General features: G+C 41.4%; 2 protein-coding genes across 2 annotated transcripts in view; one reads left to right on the plus strand and one right to left on the minus strand.

The window, feature by feature from the left end:
• The window catches only part of rbp4 (retinol binding protein 4, plasma), a 26,545-nt gene extending 21,852 nt beyond the window's left edge, over positions 1-4,693 (plus strand). Inside the window, exon 5 of the mRNA XM_041210456.1 lies at positions 4,507-4,693. Coding sequence (XP_041066390.1) covers positions 4,507-4,520 — 14 coding nt within the window. The 3' untranslated portion in view covers positions 4,521-4,693. The remainder of the gene's footprint in view (positions 1-4,506) is intronic.
• Positions 4,694-19,066, minus strand: LOC121290191 (free fatty acid receptor 4-like). Its single transcript, XM_041210452.1, has 3 exons — positions 18,187-19,066; positions 9,965-10,093; positions 4,694-5,572 (listed from the first exon to the last, which is right to left on the minus strand). Exons 1-3 carry the CDS (start codon positions 18,724-18,726, stop codon positions 5,159-5,161), a joined length of 1,083 nt encoding a protein of 360 aa, XP_041066386.1. The 5' UTR covers positions 18,727-19,066; the 3' UTR covers positions 4,694-5,158.
• Between the last annotated feature and the right edge of the window lie 922 nt (positions 19,067-19,988).

The raw sequence follows: 19,988 nt of genomic DNA on the forward strand, positions 1-19,988 counted from the left end.
AACAGTTCCTCTGACATGTCCTCCTTCTTCCTTAACCGAGGTTTTCCACCCACGGTCGTTGACAGGGCCCTCAACCGTGTCCGGCCCATCTCCTGCGCATCCGCCCTCACGCCTTCTCCTCCCGCCCAGAAACATGATAGGGTCCCCCTTGTCCTCACTTATCACCCCACCAGCCTCCGCATTCAAAGGATCATCCTCCGCCATTTCCGCCAACTCCAGCATGATGCCACCACCAAACACATCTTCCCTTCACCGCCTTATCGGCACTCCGTAGGGATCGCTCCCTCCGGGACACCCGGGTCCACTCCTCCATCACCCCCTACTCCTCAACCCCCTCCTATGGCACCACCCCATGCCCACGCAAAAGATGCAACACCTGCCCCTTCACTTCCTCTCTCCTCACCGTCCAAGGACCCAAACACTCCTTTCAAGTGAAGCAGCATTTCACTTGCATTTCCCCCAACTTAGTCTACTGCATTCGTTGCTCCCAATGTGGTCTCCTCTACATTGGAGAGACCAAACGTAAACTGGGCGACCGCTTTGCAGAACACCTGCGGTCTGTCCGCAAGAATGACCCAAACCTCCCTGTCGCTTGCCATTTCAACACTCCACCCTGCTCTCTTGCCCACATGTCTGTCCTTGGCTTGCTGCATTGTTCCAGTGAAGCCCAACGCAAACTGGAGGAACAACACCTCATCTTCCGACTAGGGACTTTACAGCCTTCCGGACTGAATATTGAATTCAACAACTTTGGGTCGTAAGCTCCCTCCCCCATCCCCACCCCCTTTCTGTTTCCCCCTTCCCCCTTTTTTTTTCCAATAAATTATAAAGATTTTCCTTTTCCCACCTATTTCCATTATATAAAAAAACCCCACTAGAGCTATACCTTGAGTGCCCTACCATCCATTCTTAATTAGCACATTCATTTAGATAATATCACCAACTTTAACTTTAACACCTATGTGTTCTATTGTACTATTGTCGTTGACATCTTTTGATGATCTGCTTCTATCATTGCTTGTTTGTCCCTACAACCACACCACCCCCCCCTCCACCTCTCTGTCTCTCTATCTCTCCGCCCCCCACACACACACCTTAAACCAGCTTATATTTCAACTCTTTCTTGGACTCGAATGCAAGTTCTGTCGAAGGGTCATGAGGACTCGAAACGTCAACTCTTTTCTTCTGCGCCGATGCTGCCAGACCTGCTGAGTTTTTCCAGGTAATTCTGTTTTTGTAAATAAAATAGTAACCAAAGCTATTTTCAAAAATATTCTTTGAATTACCTGATTGGCTATACTTCTTTTATTTGAAACTATTTTCTAAGTACCTATTTTTAATTTTTTGTTTTTCACTCCCATTTATTAGTTGTGTTTTGCTGTGTTCTGAACCTGTTTCATTGTAATTTGTTGCTATTTTATGAAAACAATACTTAAATAGAGCAATTACAAAAGTGCTTCCCACTTTTAGATCTGATACTTTGAATTATGGCATGAGATATATAAAAGTGTGTCAAATGTATGCTAAACATGCATGTCTCTGTGACATTGCTAATGTCTACTCTAGTGAGGATTGTAAAGTTTAGCTGCAAACCTTGCTACGGCCATGGTTTAACTATTCCCTTTGAAAAAATGGGTCCAGCTAATTGTAACAGTTTGAAAACTTGAGGTCACTCAGAGTACAATTGTCACAAATTATACATTTCAGATTCCAAGTTACTAACTGTTTTCTTTCTCTTCATTTTTGATTGTTTTTCATCCTCAGTAAATTGTGTTTTCTGAAGTGTGATACCTGTGTGCTGATGTGCCATTTACAAATAGAGTAGACATAGCTATATCCACAAGGTTTCAGTCAACATTGTTCCTTTAAAACGGGCTGCATTTTACAGGATGCCATGTTCCCTATCTCCCCAACAAAAAGTTGGTTGGGAGCCCACCCCTGCCCTGCAGCCATTTTACATGCAGCTGGGTGTTAACTGGCTCAGGGATGAGACTTCCACCCCCTCATCTGGGGAGGAAGCCCCACCTTAAAGAGTTGCATGCCAATTGGTTGGACTCAGTGCTTATGTGTGCATTTCACTTTCATGTCCTGAATCTGTTATGGAGAAAGTTCCTTTTCCTCATTTACAGGCTGAATAAATAAACAGAATAGTATCAGTTATTCACTTATGGTAATTCATCATTTAAATACTGTGTTTTCAAATTGCTGTGACTGCTGAATTCAATAAAAAGTGAGGCTGATTTCATCACTACGTTTAAATTTTCTTCATTGTGGCCCACTGGCAAATGATGTACTAGCCAACATCAGAACATTAAAGTGATATATGTTCCCTATTGGATCAGTGACATTGGGCTGGATCTTAGACTCCTCCACTGGTGTGTTTGAAGGTGGGGATTACACTATGAAATGTACAAGTTATGACAGTTGCATTCTGAGTGACCTCAAGTTTTCAAGCTGTTACCATTAGCTGGATTTGTCCATATGGACCCATTTTTTTTCAGAGGGCATACTTGAACCATGGTCTTAGAAGCTGTGCAGCCCCAGCAGTACCAGGTTTGAGTGGTGGCTACTGCTGGGACTACAGCCAGTCCCCGAAGAAGAGAAGGTAATGAAGGTATGTCTGAGATATTGGCAGGTGTAGCTGGCAGACTCCAGTGAGGGGGTGAGGACCGGGTTTGAAAGACCAGGAGGAAGGGGTAAAGGGAGATTATGACTTTGGGGTGCCTCCAATAAGTGCAGGGACTCCCTCCAAAGGAGGGGTTCACCCCACCCACCCTTTGCCTGCTACCAGCCTGCCCAATAAAAGCTTGGCATCGGCCTCCCCCGTCACAGGTAAAATTGTGAGGAAGAGGCACTTGAATGGCCATTAATTGGTCATGTAAGGGTCTCAATAGGCCCAGGAGTGGGCAGGGTCCCTGTCGTCTCCACCATCCTGCCCTTAAAAAGGGAGACAGCTCAGGTGCAGGCGATGAGAAGCCCACGCACTGAATTTTACAAGACTTCCACCTTCAAGCATGAAGGTGGGGCAGTGTGAAACCCAGCCCAACATTGCAAATGTAATAGGGAACATATATCCCTTTAACATTATGACATTGGCTTGTCCATCGTTTGCCAGCGAGCCACAATGTGGAGAATTGAAATGTGGTGATGAAATCAGTCTCAATCTTCATTGAATTGAGCGGTCACAGCGATTTGAAAATGTAGTATACATCAGTGAATAACTGATTCTGTTTATTTATTCAGTCAGTAAGGAAAAGGAACTTTCTCCAAAATAGACAGAGGACTTGACAGGGATACACGCACAAGCAGTGAAACCAACAATAAAACTCACCCAAACTGACAACAACCTAATAACAACTTCAACTCACAGTTTCTCTTACTAATTGCTCTGACTATTCATGTAGCTGCTTTGCTAGCTGTCTCTCTCTGTCATTCTCTCTGCTCCTTCCATCCCTTTCTCAGTTGCCTTTCTCTCTGGAATACTCATTTTCTGCAATCTCTTTCCCAATGATCCTTTTTACATCTGATTGTATCCTAATATCCTGTCCCTGCATTCTGTTCTGTTTAATGATTCTATTCTCACTCTCAGTTTGTTCAATGTTGAAACCTCTATGAATAGATTAATTTTTTATATTTAGAAATTCTTTTTACTTTACAAGTTATTTCATTTAGGTATTTACTGTACATGCATGATATTTCAACTTAAATTTTTTTTCTGATGAGAAATGACCAAAAGAACCTAAATCCAGTTTATACATTAGTCCCAATGGGAAATCTGATTTGCTTAAAGTCTCAGGAACATGACTAGGGGTATTAAGTGAGCAATTACTGTATAATATATAATACTTCTGAATGCATGCGTTTCTTATAGATAATTGTCTACATATATATAAAGAAACATTTTTGTTATATATGTTTATATTCTGTTTATCAGTTTTTCCTATTCCAAATTCCTATGTCTATATTGATAGTGGAAATCGCCAATAGAAACTTGTAATGCTGTCATTATACCCAGTGGGATCCTGTGACTCAGCCTGTGTTACAAAGAAAAGCAAAATACTGCAAATGCTGGAAATCTGAAATAGAAGCAGAAAATGTTGGAAATACTCAGGTCTGGGAGCATCTACGGAGAGAAACAAAGTTAACATTTCAGGTTGATGGATCCATCTGAATCATTAACTTTGTTTCTGTCTCCACAGATGCTACCAGTTCTGCTGAGTAATTCCAGCATTTTCCAATTTTATTTGTTGAAGAAGAGGAAACTTCTCTGCTCCAACCATTGTATTTGGTTTCACATCTGCCAGAGCATATAGAAATGTTCACAGGTTGCACTATTAAATGTTTTTTTGATTTACCTGTTTGTTTTGCAGTTTCTTAACTTTCAATGCTTATATCTTTATTGAAAGGAATATTCACTGTTAACTGGAAAAGTCCATCAGAGTCTGTGCTTGTGGTTGCTGACTTTATGATTATGGTATTTGACTGTACCTTTTGCTTCATGTACAGGTGCGTGCCCTTAGATCCAGTGGATTATTGTAACTTTGGCAAAGGCTGTGACTGCAAACATCAGTCTGCAGCACTGCACCAGGACCAGCTTTCGTCACCTTGTGAATATATTTTTCTAAAACTCACATTTTAAATACAAGCGGATTTCCAGTCATGTATTGCTCTTCCAATAAAGTTATGACAAACATTTGTGTATAAATCTTCTTACAGTTTTAATTGTTGAATCAATTTTGTGGGTCTGGCCAACTATAGAAGGAAGACAAATGTTTAGTAAAAGAATTGTTTCATTTTTTTACATTGTCACAGAATGTGATATCAGGATGGTAGAAGGGAAACCACATCATCTTTTTTCATCTTGCAATCCTAGCTTCCCATATAAGTTGTGTAGGGAGTTGTCAGATCTGCCATTAATTAATTTGTATTAATCCTGCAGCAAAAGTGTCACAAAGAACTTAGTGCCGTACAGATTTAACAAGAGTAAAGAAAAACTTAAAGCACCAAACACAATACACACAACAATTTGTGCCTTTGGGGTCCATGTGACTATTATACTGCACCTGGTTCTCCCACCTAAATACGTAATCAGAATCCCTTGATCCAGTCATAAATTTACTCCATGAAGTTCCTTTTCTATATTTCCCTTGTTGAAAATTTAGCCACAAATAACAGAAGGTGCTGCCTGTGACTCTTGCACTCTGACACTTGTACGTGTAAGTTCCATAGCTGTTTTGCCACTGCTCTTAAAATGGAAGAAACAAAGCACATGTCGCCATTCGCCCCGAAATTGAGTGGCACCATATAAAATAGGATTCAGAGCTGAGTTGGTGAGTGTAAAGGTACAGACCCAGAAAAACAAGGTGGGGGTGAGGAACAAGACCTTTTTAAAGTTCTGTGCTAGAATCAAGAAGATAATTAGATAAATGGGTGTCCACATGATAAAGAAAGATATCATGAGTATCAGGAGAGTCCGGAAGAGCCAATATTCCTGTTTGGAAACTCGAATTTGTTGTTGGTCAGCTGAACACGTCCTGCTGGCCTGCAATCTTTTGCTGGCGGCTTTGGTAATCTGTGTGTGGAAGAGATCATATAATTACACTGTCAAAGAGTTAAAGGGAAATCTTACACCCAATGTGCGGGTACAAACACTATCCATGTCTTCTCATTTAAATGCAGTTATTGACACCAATAGTGTTATTACAGTTACACTAATATCATAGGTCTTGCAAACAAGGCAACATTGAACAGTGCCACCTCATTCTCATTTGACAAGTTACATTCAATTTCCTCTGAAGCACTGTGTGTATTCTTAGAATCAAAGGAAACCAAAGTACAGAATGCATGATCAATGTATGATGTGCCTGCATGCCACTGTAATGTAAAGATGCTCAGCAGAGCAAGGGTTAACGTGGGGCTGGAGAATAGCAACACCCACAGTATTGTGTATAGAGTCACATGGTAATAGATCGAGAGAACAGTCTAGAAAGAAAACTCTGGAACCACCTGCATGGAAGTAACAGCATAAGCATGATACAAGCCTGGGATCTGTAAATAGTTGAAGGTTAACAATAAACAGATCATGTTAAAATATACAAGTCTCAAGATTTAATCACTGAGACTCTAAAGAACCCATATTACAACACAGTGACAGCAGTGGGATATCAGCACTATCAGCATAGTGCACTGCGGTTGACAGTGGCGATCGCTTCTACAAGAGATAGTACCACAATCCGACATGGTGATCCAGAGTGATATGAAAGGTGGCAGCTCAATGCATAACCCCAAAACAGCATCACAAGGTATGAAAAACTAGAAGCAACTGAAGCCTAACTAGAGAGATGCACACCTAAGAAGAAAATTTGAAGAAAGCATTGAAGAAGCTTCACTACATACTTGGATGTGAGGAATCCATCAGAATGAGTGGAATCCATTACAGAAAATTGCAAGAGCCTGAGTGACACAGTTCATGAGACGGTGAGTGAAATGACAAACAAATGTAGCTGTACTTACATTTTAGAATAGGTGGCAGTCTCAAGGGCCCAGCATCCAGAGGGCAGCTGGAAGACAGCTGCAGTTAAAAAAAAAGTTTAAAAGGCTGGCAGAGTTAAATAGAGAAGCCTGAAGAGCATAGTAAGAAGAAAAAAAGACTGCAGAATTTAAGAAAAAAATGGCTGCTGCTCTGAAGATTTTTTACAAAGGCAATCAACGCATAAAGAAATGCTGTCCCTTCAAGTTTTAAAAAAAGTGCCCTGATCGGACCTTCAGCCCAGCAAAACTCCCAAAGCATTAAAAAAAATGGAACTTGCAGAGTTTGAAAAAAAGAAAAGAAATTACTGCAGTGGCTTTAAAAAAAAGGAAAAGTTTTCAAGCTTTAAAAGTTTAAATAAAACGAGGCGGCCAATCAGTGGTGAGCCTGCCAAAAGTACAAAAGTGCGGAAAATTCACTACAAAGAAAGCTGATCGCTGCCGACAGCCTGAATGTTAAAAAAAGGTTACTGTACTCACAGTCATAAAGAGGCAATGCAATTTAAAGCTGTAACTACAAGAAAAGAAAACAACCATGGACAGAAAATTGGAACAGACCCCAGAGTGAGGGCAACTCCACTGAGGCCAGCAAGATACCCCAGAGAGAGGGCAACTCCACTGAGGGCAAAAGGAGACCCCAGAGAGAGAGGGCAACTCCACCGAGAGCAACAAGAGACCCCAGAGAGGGTGCAACAAAAGACCCCAGAGACAGGGAAACAAAAGACCTCAGAGAGAAGGCAACAAAAAGCCCTAGTATAGGAGCAACAAAAGACTCGAGAGTGAGGGCAGCAGAAAACCATAGAGGGAGCCAAAAGACCCCAGGGCGAGGGAGATAGATGGCAGTGCAGAGTGAGCAGATGGCTATGAATGAAGGAAAGCTATCTGAGGTACCTCAAACAAAACAAAATGCGCACAAGGTGAATGAATCTGTTCTACAGGAAAATGTTTACATAGAGCTGATCTGGAAGATTTGAAATGCAAAATTCAAGCTGAGTATATACCTTTGAAAACACACAATAAACTGAAGTCTTCAATGAATCAAGCTGTTCAAGATCTGAACAAACAAATTTCAGAGATGACACAAAGGCACCAGGAGGAAATAACGATCTTCAATTCCATAGTTAGTAAATCAAAGCAGGAATTTAGAAAACTCAACCAAATGTACAGCCAGGCAAAACAGCAGGCAGAAAAGGCATGCAAAGAAATTGTAACCCTGAAAGATTCCTTGAATCATATGTGGCCATGGAAAGACATGAGCTACAGGGGATGTTGAATATTACTTGAGAAAAAAGTTGCGTTGGAACTATCAATAACAATGAAATGGTGCACTAAAGCTCAGCTTGAGTTGGCAAGAGGTCAACAAGAAAATAAACTTTTGAAAGAACAAGTGATTATCATTTAAGATCAAATGCAAAAAGAATGAATAACTATTCAGCAACATGAAGAAATGAAGACTGCCTGAAACAGCAGAATGGAAACACGGCAGAAGAAACTTGAAGAGATTCTATTGAATTATTGGAAAGCTCAAGATGAAGCAAATGAGCTTTGCAAAGAAAAGGAAAATTTGTTGACAGACCTACACATGCTACAAAAATTCCTTACATCAAAGTTTATTCTTCTGGCAAATTACAAAGAGAAGGAAAATGAATTTAACACCACTGTGATCAAACTGAGGATCCAATTGGCAGAGAAGACTCAGCAATGTTCTCTATTCCAAGAGGAAGCTGAAAGCTACAAGAAAGAGACTGAAGAGCAGAAGAAGCAGTTGAATGGAAAAGGGGAGGCATTGAAAGGAAAAGCCATACAACTTTCCAAACTGTGAGAGCACAATGAAACCATGAGTAGCACAATTACAGAACTGAAACAAGTTAAGACTTCACCGGAGTTAGACCTGGCCAACAGTGAAACCAAAATGATGGATAAGGGCAAAGTTCTGTTGCACACAGAGAAAGTAAAGACAGAAATGAGATCAGAAAATGTAAATACGGCACTAAAGTGCAAGGAACTAGAAGAAGAAAAAGCACTGGATGCCTCAGAACCATTGAGCTGAATTAAAAGATTTGTAAGCTGCAAAACAATTTGAAAATAAAACAGCAAATAAATGTTTGGCTGAAATTGTGAAACAAGTGGAAATCAAGCTTCCATTTGCAAAACATCCATGTCAAGCATGAATATGGCAGACATCACGGAAAAAGAAAATTCGACTCAACTCTAGGAACAAACGGAATGCACATTCCCCTCAGAAGGAATGGGACAAACCCACAGTGTCCAAAAAAGGGAGACAGCTTGTTAATAAAGTGAGACGCAACTTGAAGGAGCACAAAAAGCAAATCAAATGGGGGATGACCAAGTACCAGAAACACAAAATACCACTACCATCCCTTCAAATGTGACAGACTGAGATGTGGAAGAACTGTCAAGACTCAAGACCATCAGAATTTACAAAGTCAGAGACTTGAGATGGGGGAGCAGGGATAGCAAGTAAAGATTGCATTAAAAATTTACTCCGTTGGAAAGGAAAGTTTTCTTTGGAGAAGAAGGAGGGATTTTGTATGATGTGCCTGCATGTCACTGTAATGTAAAGTTGCTCAGCAGAGTAAGGGTTAACATGGAACTGGAGAATAGCACCTTACCCCCCATGGTATGATGTATAGAATCACATGGTAATAGACTGAGAGAACAATCTAGAAAGAACTCTCTGAAACCAGACTGCATGGAGGTAATAGTACTATGCATGACAGGAACTATTTACAGATCCCCGGTTAAAGGTTAACCAGAAAGGGTTCACGTTTAAATATACAAATTTCAAAGTCTCATAATTGAGACATCTAAAGAACCCATAATACAGCAATCCTCATTTTTATCAGACCACACTTATGTTCCAGTAAGAATTTTTTGGGCTGGAGTAAACTGACTAAAAATCATTCTGGTTGTGCTGACTTAAGCTGTTATGATGGAGCTGATACCCCATATAAATACATGGCCAGGACTTCACTTTGTGTTGGTTCTACCAATTTTCTCCTCTTCCTTTTACCTCTGCTGATTGCTCGCTCAACAAGAAGAGTACCAATGTCAAACCTGATCCTGCCCTCAACCAGTGTGCAAATGGACAGATTAGTAGCAAAGGCAAACAATGCTTTGCGAGCACAGTAATTGTACTATCTGAGCTGGAAGCTTGGAAAAATCAACAGAAAGATGATAATTTCTTTGGGCCTGCTGACAACCTAAGAATGACTTTCAAAGCTTTTATGTTCCTAGTACATAACTAAATTCTAAAGTATAGTGTATTTATGCTTTTTGACTTCTAAGCTCACTAAGAAATCCATCACAAAAATCATTCGTCATTAAAATAAACAAGTGTTTTGATAGAAATCTTAGATGCCTAAACACATTTAAATGTGACAGGAATTAGGTCAGTTGAATGAATAGCAGATACCTTTAATATCTTTGTGTAATTGATGACAATGATCAATCCTGGAATGGTGAAGATCAGCAGGCCATAGGACACATCCCAGATGATCTCTTGCACAGTATTTGGCCACACCAGCGTGCAAATCTGATACTCCTGTTTAAACATCAAAAACAATGCTTTACTTGCAAAGTGGATTTATTCCACTAACCGATGAACCTTAAGATAGACAATGATGAAAAATATTAACATTGAGACTACTGTTGGTGCCGTGCAGCTATAAGCAGGCAAACTCACCTCAGCCTGCATAAGATAATAATGACTACACTTAATGCAGGGAAGTGAGAAGAATATATTCAATACTAGTAGATCAACCCTGGTGTTACTGATGGATAATCCTAAGACCTGATCTCCAATTTCTGATACTTATTACAGTCTAAACTTGACAGTGGTCTGGTTTCACTGTAATGAAGTCAATTTATTGAAGCAATTCATCATGTGACTAATAGAAAATATGAAATGTTACCAATACCAAAATATACACTCACTGATATGACACCAAAGCACTTTTAATTTAATACTTTATAAAATGTATTTAAACGCAAGCTACATTTCTGTTCTTCCCTCACCAGTATTATTTTGTTATTTAAATTGTAAAATATATTTCTGCCTGATCTCCTACAGTGGATTTGAAGTATTTACTGAAAAATTAAATAACTTTATTTAATTCTTTATTATTTCTTCCTTACCATAAAATTTTCTCAATTATTTACATGATTTATAAAAGTTATTGTTTCTCCTACTTCTTTGGGTGGGGTTGCAGTTCTTACTGAAACACCCTGCTGGAGCACTGAATCAAGGAGGTTTTTCCAATAACCAGTACTTTAACTCAGTTCACTAACTGCGTGCAGCCTGAATTTAGCACTGAACAGCAATAAATAACTCCCTGTGTCACCACTGTAAATATCAGTCCTTTTCAATGACAAGAGAAACCTCACCAATGGTAACCACTTAAAGATCGCCACGAAAATTGTTTGAGCAATTTGGTTGGTAGGTTTTGTGATACTTACCAGTTGTGAGTGGCAACCGTTAAAAATAAAACAATTTGCTGGCTTTTAGTTTTTCTTACTTGTCCAATGAATGGAACTCAGTTTTTAGGTCTCTTCACGTTTAGCCAATGAGAGATTTGATTTAATTAATATAGCTAACATAATCGACAAAGACTATTTGAGCTGATTTTTAGCCTTCAGACATTATGAGCTATTCCATTTAAAGCACAAGGAAATATAAGTGAATAGCACATGTAAATTGAAGAGAGACAATTGAATTCATGGTTGAGTTAGGTTGATATTCATCAAAGCACTTACTAATTAACCCCTTTAGGCTGTGGATACTGTTTTGTCATTAATACCTGGGTAACAGAAGTGCCAGCTAGCAGCAATGATATGTCTTATCAGCTGCACATCAGTCTGTGCTCTGGCAGAGGTTGGTGTGTATTTAAACACAGGCCTAAAGCTCAACTCATCAATATCCAAATGCCAGTGACACTTTTAATGTTCCTGGAGAAGTTACAGTCCTGTCAGGTCTTTAATATTAAACATGTAAAAACAGCCAAACTACCCACCTAGCATCTTATTGTGGTTCACTTTTATAGTTTAAAAACATAACTTTACACTGGCTGCAATTATGCTGCCAAATTTGAAAGCAGTTTCAATTGTAACATGAACAAAGCTATATTGCTGTTTCTGAATCAAAGCAATTTTTACATGTCAAATCAATGCACAAGCTTCAGAGTTTTATTTTACAATTCAGTGAAACACCTCAGGTTGAATGTGTCTATGAATACCAGTTGTTGTATAACTGTCCTGTTAAATCATCTTACAAATAAATATGTTACTGTGTCACTATAGCCAACATGAATGGGGGACAATCAATTGATCTCCAATTAACTCTGGATGGGCTCCTTCATATCATAGGCAACAGCATAAGTCTTAGGCCTGAAAAGGGTTAGCCGGGTACTCAGAAACAACGGGCTGAATTTTACAGAGTGAAAGTGGGGCTGCTGTGGTCCATGGAAGCAGAATATCCTGTGTGTTGCACCACACTGGCCTGCAATAACACGATGAGTGTGCAGGCTCTGAAATCAGCAGCCCACCCACCATTTTGAAATTGATTATTAAGGGCCATTTAAAACAGTTAGCAGTCTAATTAACAGTAATAATACCTTCCCAAAGCGATAAGGTGGGTGCTCATGAAGCACACCCAGTGGGAAGCTCAGTTTTTTCCATGTTCTCCTGAAAGGATGGATTTCAAGGCTGGAGGTGGGTCCATGCCTGACTTTTTAAAAATTTATTCTTTGATGGGACGTGGGCATCGATGGCAAGGACAACATTTGTTGTCCACCCATAATTGCCCTTGAGCTGAGTGGCTTGCTGGGGCCATTTCAGAGGGCGGTCAAGAGTCTACCACATTGTTGTGGGTCTGGAATTAGATGCAGGCCAGACCAGGTAAGGAGGGCAGATTTCCTTCCCTAAAGGACAGTAGCAGGAGAAGCTACTGACAGTTATTTCATTAGGAAATCTTCATAAACCTCTAATTATAATTGGAGCTATCCCTCAGTGGAGTGTCCAGAAATGTGTTGATCCTATCATTTTTCATCACTGCAACGCTTGTGCTGAAGAACGGTGTCCACTATAGGTATTGCACATCTTTGGGAGATACACCTTCCAGTGAGGAGGAGGAGGAGCTGGAGGTGGCCTACTGTCCAGGGCTAGGAACAACGTGATTTGGAGGAAGGTGGCCAAGCTGCTGAAAGTGAGGAGCTGTGGAAGGGAGACAACAGCAGGCACTGGGAGTCACCTGCCTGTCATGTTTACAGGGTGCAAATGTCATATTTTCAGCTTACAGTGTCAACACAAGCCACTGTCACATCCCTATGTGACATGCTTGCCCCTGAGATAACCTCCAATTGTGTGGGTGACCACCTGATGCCTGGGCATTAAAAGTCACAGTGGTGCTGAATATTTCCACCTCTGGATCATTTCAGGCTGCCTGTGGAGACCTGAGTGGGATCACCCAGCCTGCAGCTCATCACTGCACAAAGCTTTTCACAGATGCCATGTTTCACCATTTCTTCCATTACAGACAACAGTTGTCAACTGGAAAAAGACTGAGGCTTTGTGGCCATGACTAAATTCCCAAGGGTGCAAAGAGTCATTGATTGCACCCAGGCAGCAATCGAGGCACCAGGAGTACAGCCAGGGGCATATAAAAACCACAATGGGTACCGCTGCATCAATGTATAGATACTGTGTGACCACCAACAACAAATCATGCAGCTTTGTGCAAGGTACCCAGGGAGCAGCCACTGCTCATATATCCTCAGGCACTTCCAGGTGCCAGGGATGCTCACAGGCCTCGATGTATTGGATGGATAGCTGCTTGATATTAAAGGTTATCCCCTCAAGAAGTGGCTGATGACTCCTGAGGTTCAGATACCTTGACAGATCAGATGGATCTCTCCAATATGCACCAGCCAGGGTCTCTGTCATGGTCTTAGTCTGCTGTGTGCTACACGACCTGGCCATTCAGAGAAGGGAACCCCTTTCAGAGGATGAGTCAAGGGAGATGGCCCATTTCTCTGATGAGGAATCAGAGGAAGAGGAGGCTAAGCCACTGCAGGCAGATGTTCAAGCCTCTCCCAGGGAAGGTCTTGATGGCTTTGAGACACATGTGGCTCTCATCATGAGATGATTCCAATAGATGAGTCCCACAGCTTTATCCGAATCATGGCCAGTGGTTACTTCTCTGTGCTTCACTATTACATGAAGAGCAATCCCTCATATGGGCAACGTCAACCAGCCAAATAACATCAAATGCCAGGACACACAGAACCATATAATCAAATAAGACAACCAATTGATTCCTTCTCCATAGATACAAACACATATTTTATAAATGAATGCAGCCAGGTAAAATGTGAATAACACTAATCATTTGTATACACAGAAAGGCAGAAAAATGTGCACATTTCACAAATGATGCAGACACTCATGCACCCATTGTGACTAATGTGGGTTTTTTTTAATCTTTTCCAGATATTGTGGCATGGCACTCCCCCCTGGCCACCTGCTGTGTTTGAGACAGGTTTCTGACCATTACATCCCCTTGTCTGAGATGATTTTGGTGGCCATTCTCTGGTCATGAGGATGTGAGGGCCTAGCATGGTGGGAATCTCCTGCACAGTGGAGCATGCCCATCTGTCAATGTGGCACTCGATGGTATCTGTGCTAATGGCGGAAGTGTGGAGGAAAGACTGTCCCCATCAGAAGCACCCTGAGAGGTGCCCCCACAATGGCATCAGCTGCTGCTCACCCTCCGGCATGAGGTCTGTTTGGTCCCACCATCCCACTTTCCAGAAAGGGCCTGGAGCTGGATGTGTCTCCAGGCTCCTTATCCCCTTCTCATCATGGCTCTTGGCCCCTGAGCTGAGGGACAAAGGCGATGGAGTGTAGGCCAGAATGCATTCCCACTATTGCTTCAGTGAGCTGCTGGGTTTGGCCCTCCATGACAGATGCCAAGCTGCCCATGGAGGAAGTCAAGTGTTCTGTTGAGTTGGTGATTGCAGTGCTTATGGTCTGCAAGGACTCCTCCAACGTCCATGCCAGTGCACACAACCCCTCTGGTATCTCTGTCACATCTTCATGAACCTCACGCTGGACAACCAGCATCTGCCACCTAACCAACGACTCCAGAGGCTCATCATCAGACTTGGATGAAGCTTCTTGGTTGCATCCACCACTCTGCCGACTGCCAGAGGCCTTCTCCATCTCAGTCTCCAGCAGCGGCACATGTGAATGTGATGCGCTTTCACCAGTTTGTTATCCCTTACTGCTGACGATGCATACCCCCACCCCCCTCCGAAGTGCCTGTATCTGCACTGGTGCTGGGTGCAGAACAAGGGTGTGATACTGCACCCTGAGGCTCCCTCCTTTACCTCAGAAGTTAATGCGGGACTCTGATGGCTAGCAGCAGCTGCTGTGATGTTGCACCTGTGTAGAAAACAAAAGTAAGCAGTGTTAGCGGCATCTTCAATCATCAAGGTGAGTGCACTATACTCATCCTTCCTCATTAAAACCTCTGGAACCATTGTGAGATGTGACTCGGTGTTTGAACATTGCATCTTTGAAAGTGCATTCACACCTTCTTCTTCAATGCATGAAAGTTTTCAAAGTCACCAACCATCAATGCTTCATTCCTGTCAACTTTTCAAGCCTCATGCACCCTCCCCTCCCTAATCCTCTTAACACATTTGTTGGTATTATTAAAATGTTCCCTTGCAATCTCACCACCCTAGGGCCTTCCCCCTATCTCGCCCTGATCAATGGCCCAATTTCAGTTGTAGGCAGCCACTTGCAGCTCCTCATCCTCAATGGGAGTAAATATGGCTAAGTTTGGCATACTGCCTCCGGTTCTGTTTCCCTCCTTGGCATTTGTGCACCCTCTTTTCCTGCAATTAAAAAGGGACATTGTGATGATGATGATTCTGTGCTCCAAACATTCCCTCACATCTCCGGCCAATATCAACTCTCTCGGCAGCACACTTTTCTCAATGTCCTCTGCAAACTAACTGGTGTGGTAATTCCCCACCACCATCACCATCCCTTCATAGTGTCCCTTGCCATGCAGCCTTACACTTTTGGGTAACACACCAAGACAATCCCACAATGGAGTCAGCACACATCCTGCCATGTATTTCCATCTCTAGAATGGTGGCACACTCACACGGACATTGTGCATTTCCAGCACTGAAGCCAGCATGGAACCTAGCCTCAAGGCAGCACACCTTCCCCCCAGCTGCAACTTCCATCCAGCCTGTTTTGGTCAAGTTGGGTGGTCTCCTCTTCCCATCAGCAGGAATGAGGACATCCCACTGATCACTCACAGCCTGCAGGAGGACTCACAGGAAGTCATCATCGAACCTTGGGGGCATCCTTGATCTTTTTTGTCCTCCCCAGCTCATGGCTCCATACTCTCAGGCATCTGTGGAGAGAGACAGAGAGTTAACAACCTGATATTCAATATCTCCATAAATACTTGCTATTCATCAGGGGAATAGCTCAGCTACATTCTAATAATGTTATTTTTTCTCTGGCAAAGGTGCTGAATGCTTCCCAGCTATAAGAACAGTCATACATATTTATAAATAATTACTTACCTTCTGCAATGGTTTAAATAAATTCAAATTTACCAACACAACATTCTGCATTGCAAAACCTGTTTCCTGGTTCACCTGACACAGTTCTGTGCTGGGATCCCCTTTAAGTGAGCGGCAGTGACCTCCTCCTGAGTCACAACCTGCCCCCTCTGTACCTGGACTTCATTTGCCAATTGGGCACGCTGCCCGCCAACTCATGAAGCTTTTGGCGAGATCCATTTGTCCTGTCCCCATTGATAAAGTTGCTTCATGTGAAGGGTTGTACCATCATATGTACTACCCAGAGCAGAATTAACTTTCAGAAAGCTGCAGAGGCAAGAGACAAGACTTTGCACATTGTCAACAAGATGCAATTTAGTACTGGGCTTTAATTTCTATCCATGCATGTATTTACATATTTTAGCACTTTCACCACAAGAAAACATTTCAAAATAGTCTGCATTTAATGTTTAATAAAATGTGAGATTTTGTGACTTTTTAATGGGAATAAAACCATGGATGATTAATAAGACCTTTTGGATTATGCATGTCAAAAATACTTGTAGGGAAATGAATGCTTCTGAATTAATGAGTCATTGAATTCAAGTATGTCAAACAATTCACAAATTGAGTTGTTACGAAATAGACCATGTCACTGAGGTGATAAAGACTATGGCCCTTCCATTTTCCCCACTCTCCTCCCTATGGGGAACAGTGGAAATGGTTATTTCTACAAAAGGGACTGGGGGTGTTTGCAATGTGCCTCAGTCATATCCACCTTCTTCTTCCAGAAGTTGATGCCTATAAATTAAAACAGAATGTTGGAAGTAAACATCAACTCACTTAGCACAGGGAGAGAAAACAGGCTCATATTTTGGATTTTTCATGCAAATTTGATTTTTCCCTTTTTAAATCTGGATAGACTTTAAAGTATTTCTAGAGTTTTCAGTGTTTATTACAGATTTGCAGCATTTCGATTATTGTAGCCCTCCACTAAAATCAATGATTTTCCATTCTCACAGAAAAATGGACAAATTCTTATTCAACCCCCAAAACACCACTAACAATTCTGCGACCCAATGCAATAAAAACTTGAATTTGACTTAGTCCGACACAGTAATCCAGTTGTCCTGGCAACAGCCACTGGTTTGGATCCCTGCTACAGACATATGAACATACGAGCTAGGAGGAGGAGTAGGTCACTCGGCCCTTTGAGCCTACTGCGCTGTTCAAAAAGATCATGGATGATCTGACTGTAACCTCCTGCCTACCCCCAGTAACCTTTCAACCTCTTGTTTATCAAGAATCTATCTATCTCTGCTTTGAAAATATTCAAAGACTCTGCTTCCACTGCCCTTTGAGGAAGAGAGTTTCAAAGACTCTACCCTCTGAGAGAAAACATTTCACCTCATCTCTGTCCTAAATGAGCAACCCCTTATTTTTAAAGTGACCCCTAGTTCTAGATTCTCCCACAAGAGGAAATACCCTCTCCACATCCATCCCGTCAAGACCCCTCAGGACCTCATATCTTTCAATCAAGTTGCCTCTTCCCCTTCTAAACTCCAGAGGATACAAGCCGAGCCTGTCCAACCTTTCCTCATTAGACAACCACCCATTCGAGGTATTAGTTTATCAATCCTTTTCTGAAAGGCTTCTAATGCATTTAAATTAAATAAGACACAGATAAGAACAAAGTTAGTCGAGCATTTCTGCTTCAGAGGTCATCAGTTCCTGTCACTAACAACCTAAAAGCAACAAAATGTTTGGGATTGTTGAATTCACCAATATATACAGAGTTTTTAATATAGAAAATCAGCCCAAAGCACTGCACAGAGGCTTAATCAAAATCTGTAGTTTACTTCAGGAAATTAAAGAGTTTCGAAGTGAAAAGAGAATAAACAGGTCAGGATTGGTCCGCTTGTTTATCTTCAACAACAGTAAATGTTTCTGTGTTTATGTGGAAGTTTTCTGAAAACGAGGCAGGAAAAAAATGGTTTAAATCCACTGGTTAAATTTTGCTTCGTGTTTGACAGATTCGTTAGATTGGTCTTACCTGGTCTTTAACATGAATGGTGATCACCTGAAAATACATGCAGAGGGGCAGAGATGTAAGAGCGGAGAACAGCCAAATGGTCAACACAACTGCTATCACCGACTTCCAATGCAGTGGAGCTCTTAGGCGCATTTGGTGAATGGAGATAGACCGCTCGATGCTAATGGCAGCTAAAGTGATAATGGTCACACCGCCACTCGTGCCCATAACATAGACAAGAGCGTGACACGTAAAGGCTCCAAGAGTCCATGATTCAGTCCAGCGAATGGTGATAATGACTGGAATGACCCCCACGAACACAATGTCTGCCGAGAAGAGATTCAGCACAAAGCACTGAAAATTGACGAGTTTCTTGCCCTTTATAATGAGCGCAATCATGCATGCATTGGTCAGCAAGGAGATCAGGAAAACCAACACAAGGACGGCTGTCTCGATGCTGACGGTGAGCATTTGGCCGGAGTACCTGAATTCAGAAAAGTACGTGAAAAAGGACCCGTTCACCGCATAGCTTCTGGGTGCATTAAAGAAACGAAATCCCATCTTTGGCTTGCTATGCACAGCGTTATACCTGTACTCAATTCTAGAAGTGAAACCAGCAAGTATTGCCTCGGAAGTGACAAAGTTCTTCAGGTCCGTTCTGAATTAAGATCAGAAGAGCTGCGCCTTCGATTGGAATCCGGACAGTTTCAACTGATAATCTACCAACACTGCAGGTTAAAATATCATGAGCATGATTCCCAAGAGTTTTTTTAATGGATAATATTTCATATGCTAGTTCTTAGGATATTGTCTTCATGCTATTGCCCAATGAGGAAGTAAAAGTTGAAATAATCATAAATTAACTTGACAAACAGTGAGTAAATCTATTCATCATATTCATTAAGGATTATGACCCCCGATTGATAAGAGGCCTTTCCCTGGCTCTTACCCATTTAAGTAGAGCCGCCCAGTAACATTTGAATGATGATATAACCCATCAGGACCTGCTTGTATTTATAGTCAAAACTTAACAGCAGTAAACCATGAATAAAAGGTCACGGCTTTAACTTTTAGAATACATTACAAGATACAAAGACATCCTCAGAGTCTTTCCACACTCGTTATATCTGTGTTCGTCCTCTTATTGCACTTACTGACTGCATGTGCAGGACATTAGCCCTTATAAGGCAGGTTGTCCTTGATAAGTGTTCCACTGGGGGTGGAAGGACTTAATTGTTGTTGTATGAATGATCAGTCCGCCTGTCATAAAAATCTCTAGAAGTTCTAGGCATGGGAGCTGCAGCCTCAAGATTGGACCTGCTAATTATGATTGCTTATGAACTCTGCATAAAATTGCGGCTCACACTTCTGACAAGCGTACAGGCCTCACACAGTAAACATTGTTCGAATCATTTGAAACATAGAAAATGCTATTGCATTGGTTATATTTATAAATGTTTTATTTTTAATGTCATTCTTCTGTTATACTCTTTCAGCTAATAACTGGTCATCGTTGTGGGAAATTAAGGACGTCAGCCATAGTGATTTGATTCCATCCTTTTGTTGGCAAATTTTGCATGCGGTTCATGTTTGGTTTGTTGCTTTAATAAATCCTTAGTAGTTATTCACTCCTCTTTTATTTATAATGCCCTACCTCTAAATGTTGTTGTATGGCTGATTCAAAAACCATACATTGGCTCTGTGATCTGCGTATAATACCTTCATTTTGAGCCAAGGTAACAACTGATTTTTTTTAAAAAATCCCATCAAATAAATTCCAGGAAAGTCAACAAATAGTTCTCTGTGAAGGAAAGGGTGAAAAT

The sequence above is a fragment of the Carcharodon carcharias genome, chromosome 17 (assembly GCF_017639515.1).
Source record: "Carcharodon carcharias isolate sCarCar2 chromosome 17, sCarCar2.pri, whole genome shotgun sequence".
Taxonomy (NCBI): Eukaryota; Metazoa; Chordata; class Chondrichthyes; order Lamniformes; family Lamnidae; genus Carcharodon; species Carcharodon carcharias.

What these genes read in the sequence shown, in the direction of transcription:
- LOC121290191 (XM_041210452.1), bottom strand. Translation starts at nt 18,726, where the DNA reads ATGGGATTTCGTTTCTTTAATGCACCCAGAAGCTATGCGGTGAACGGG. An exon ending in CCATTCATGTTAAAGACCAG is followed by an intron (nt 10,094 to 18,186) that starts GTAAGACCAATC and finishes ATGTTTAAACAG; the next exon opens with GAGTATCAGATTTGCACGCT. An exon ending in ATTACACAAAGATATTAAAG is followed by an intron (nt 5,573 to 9,964) that starts GTATCTGCTATT and finishes TTCCACACACAG; the next exon opens with ATTACCAAAGCCGCCAGCAA.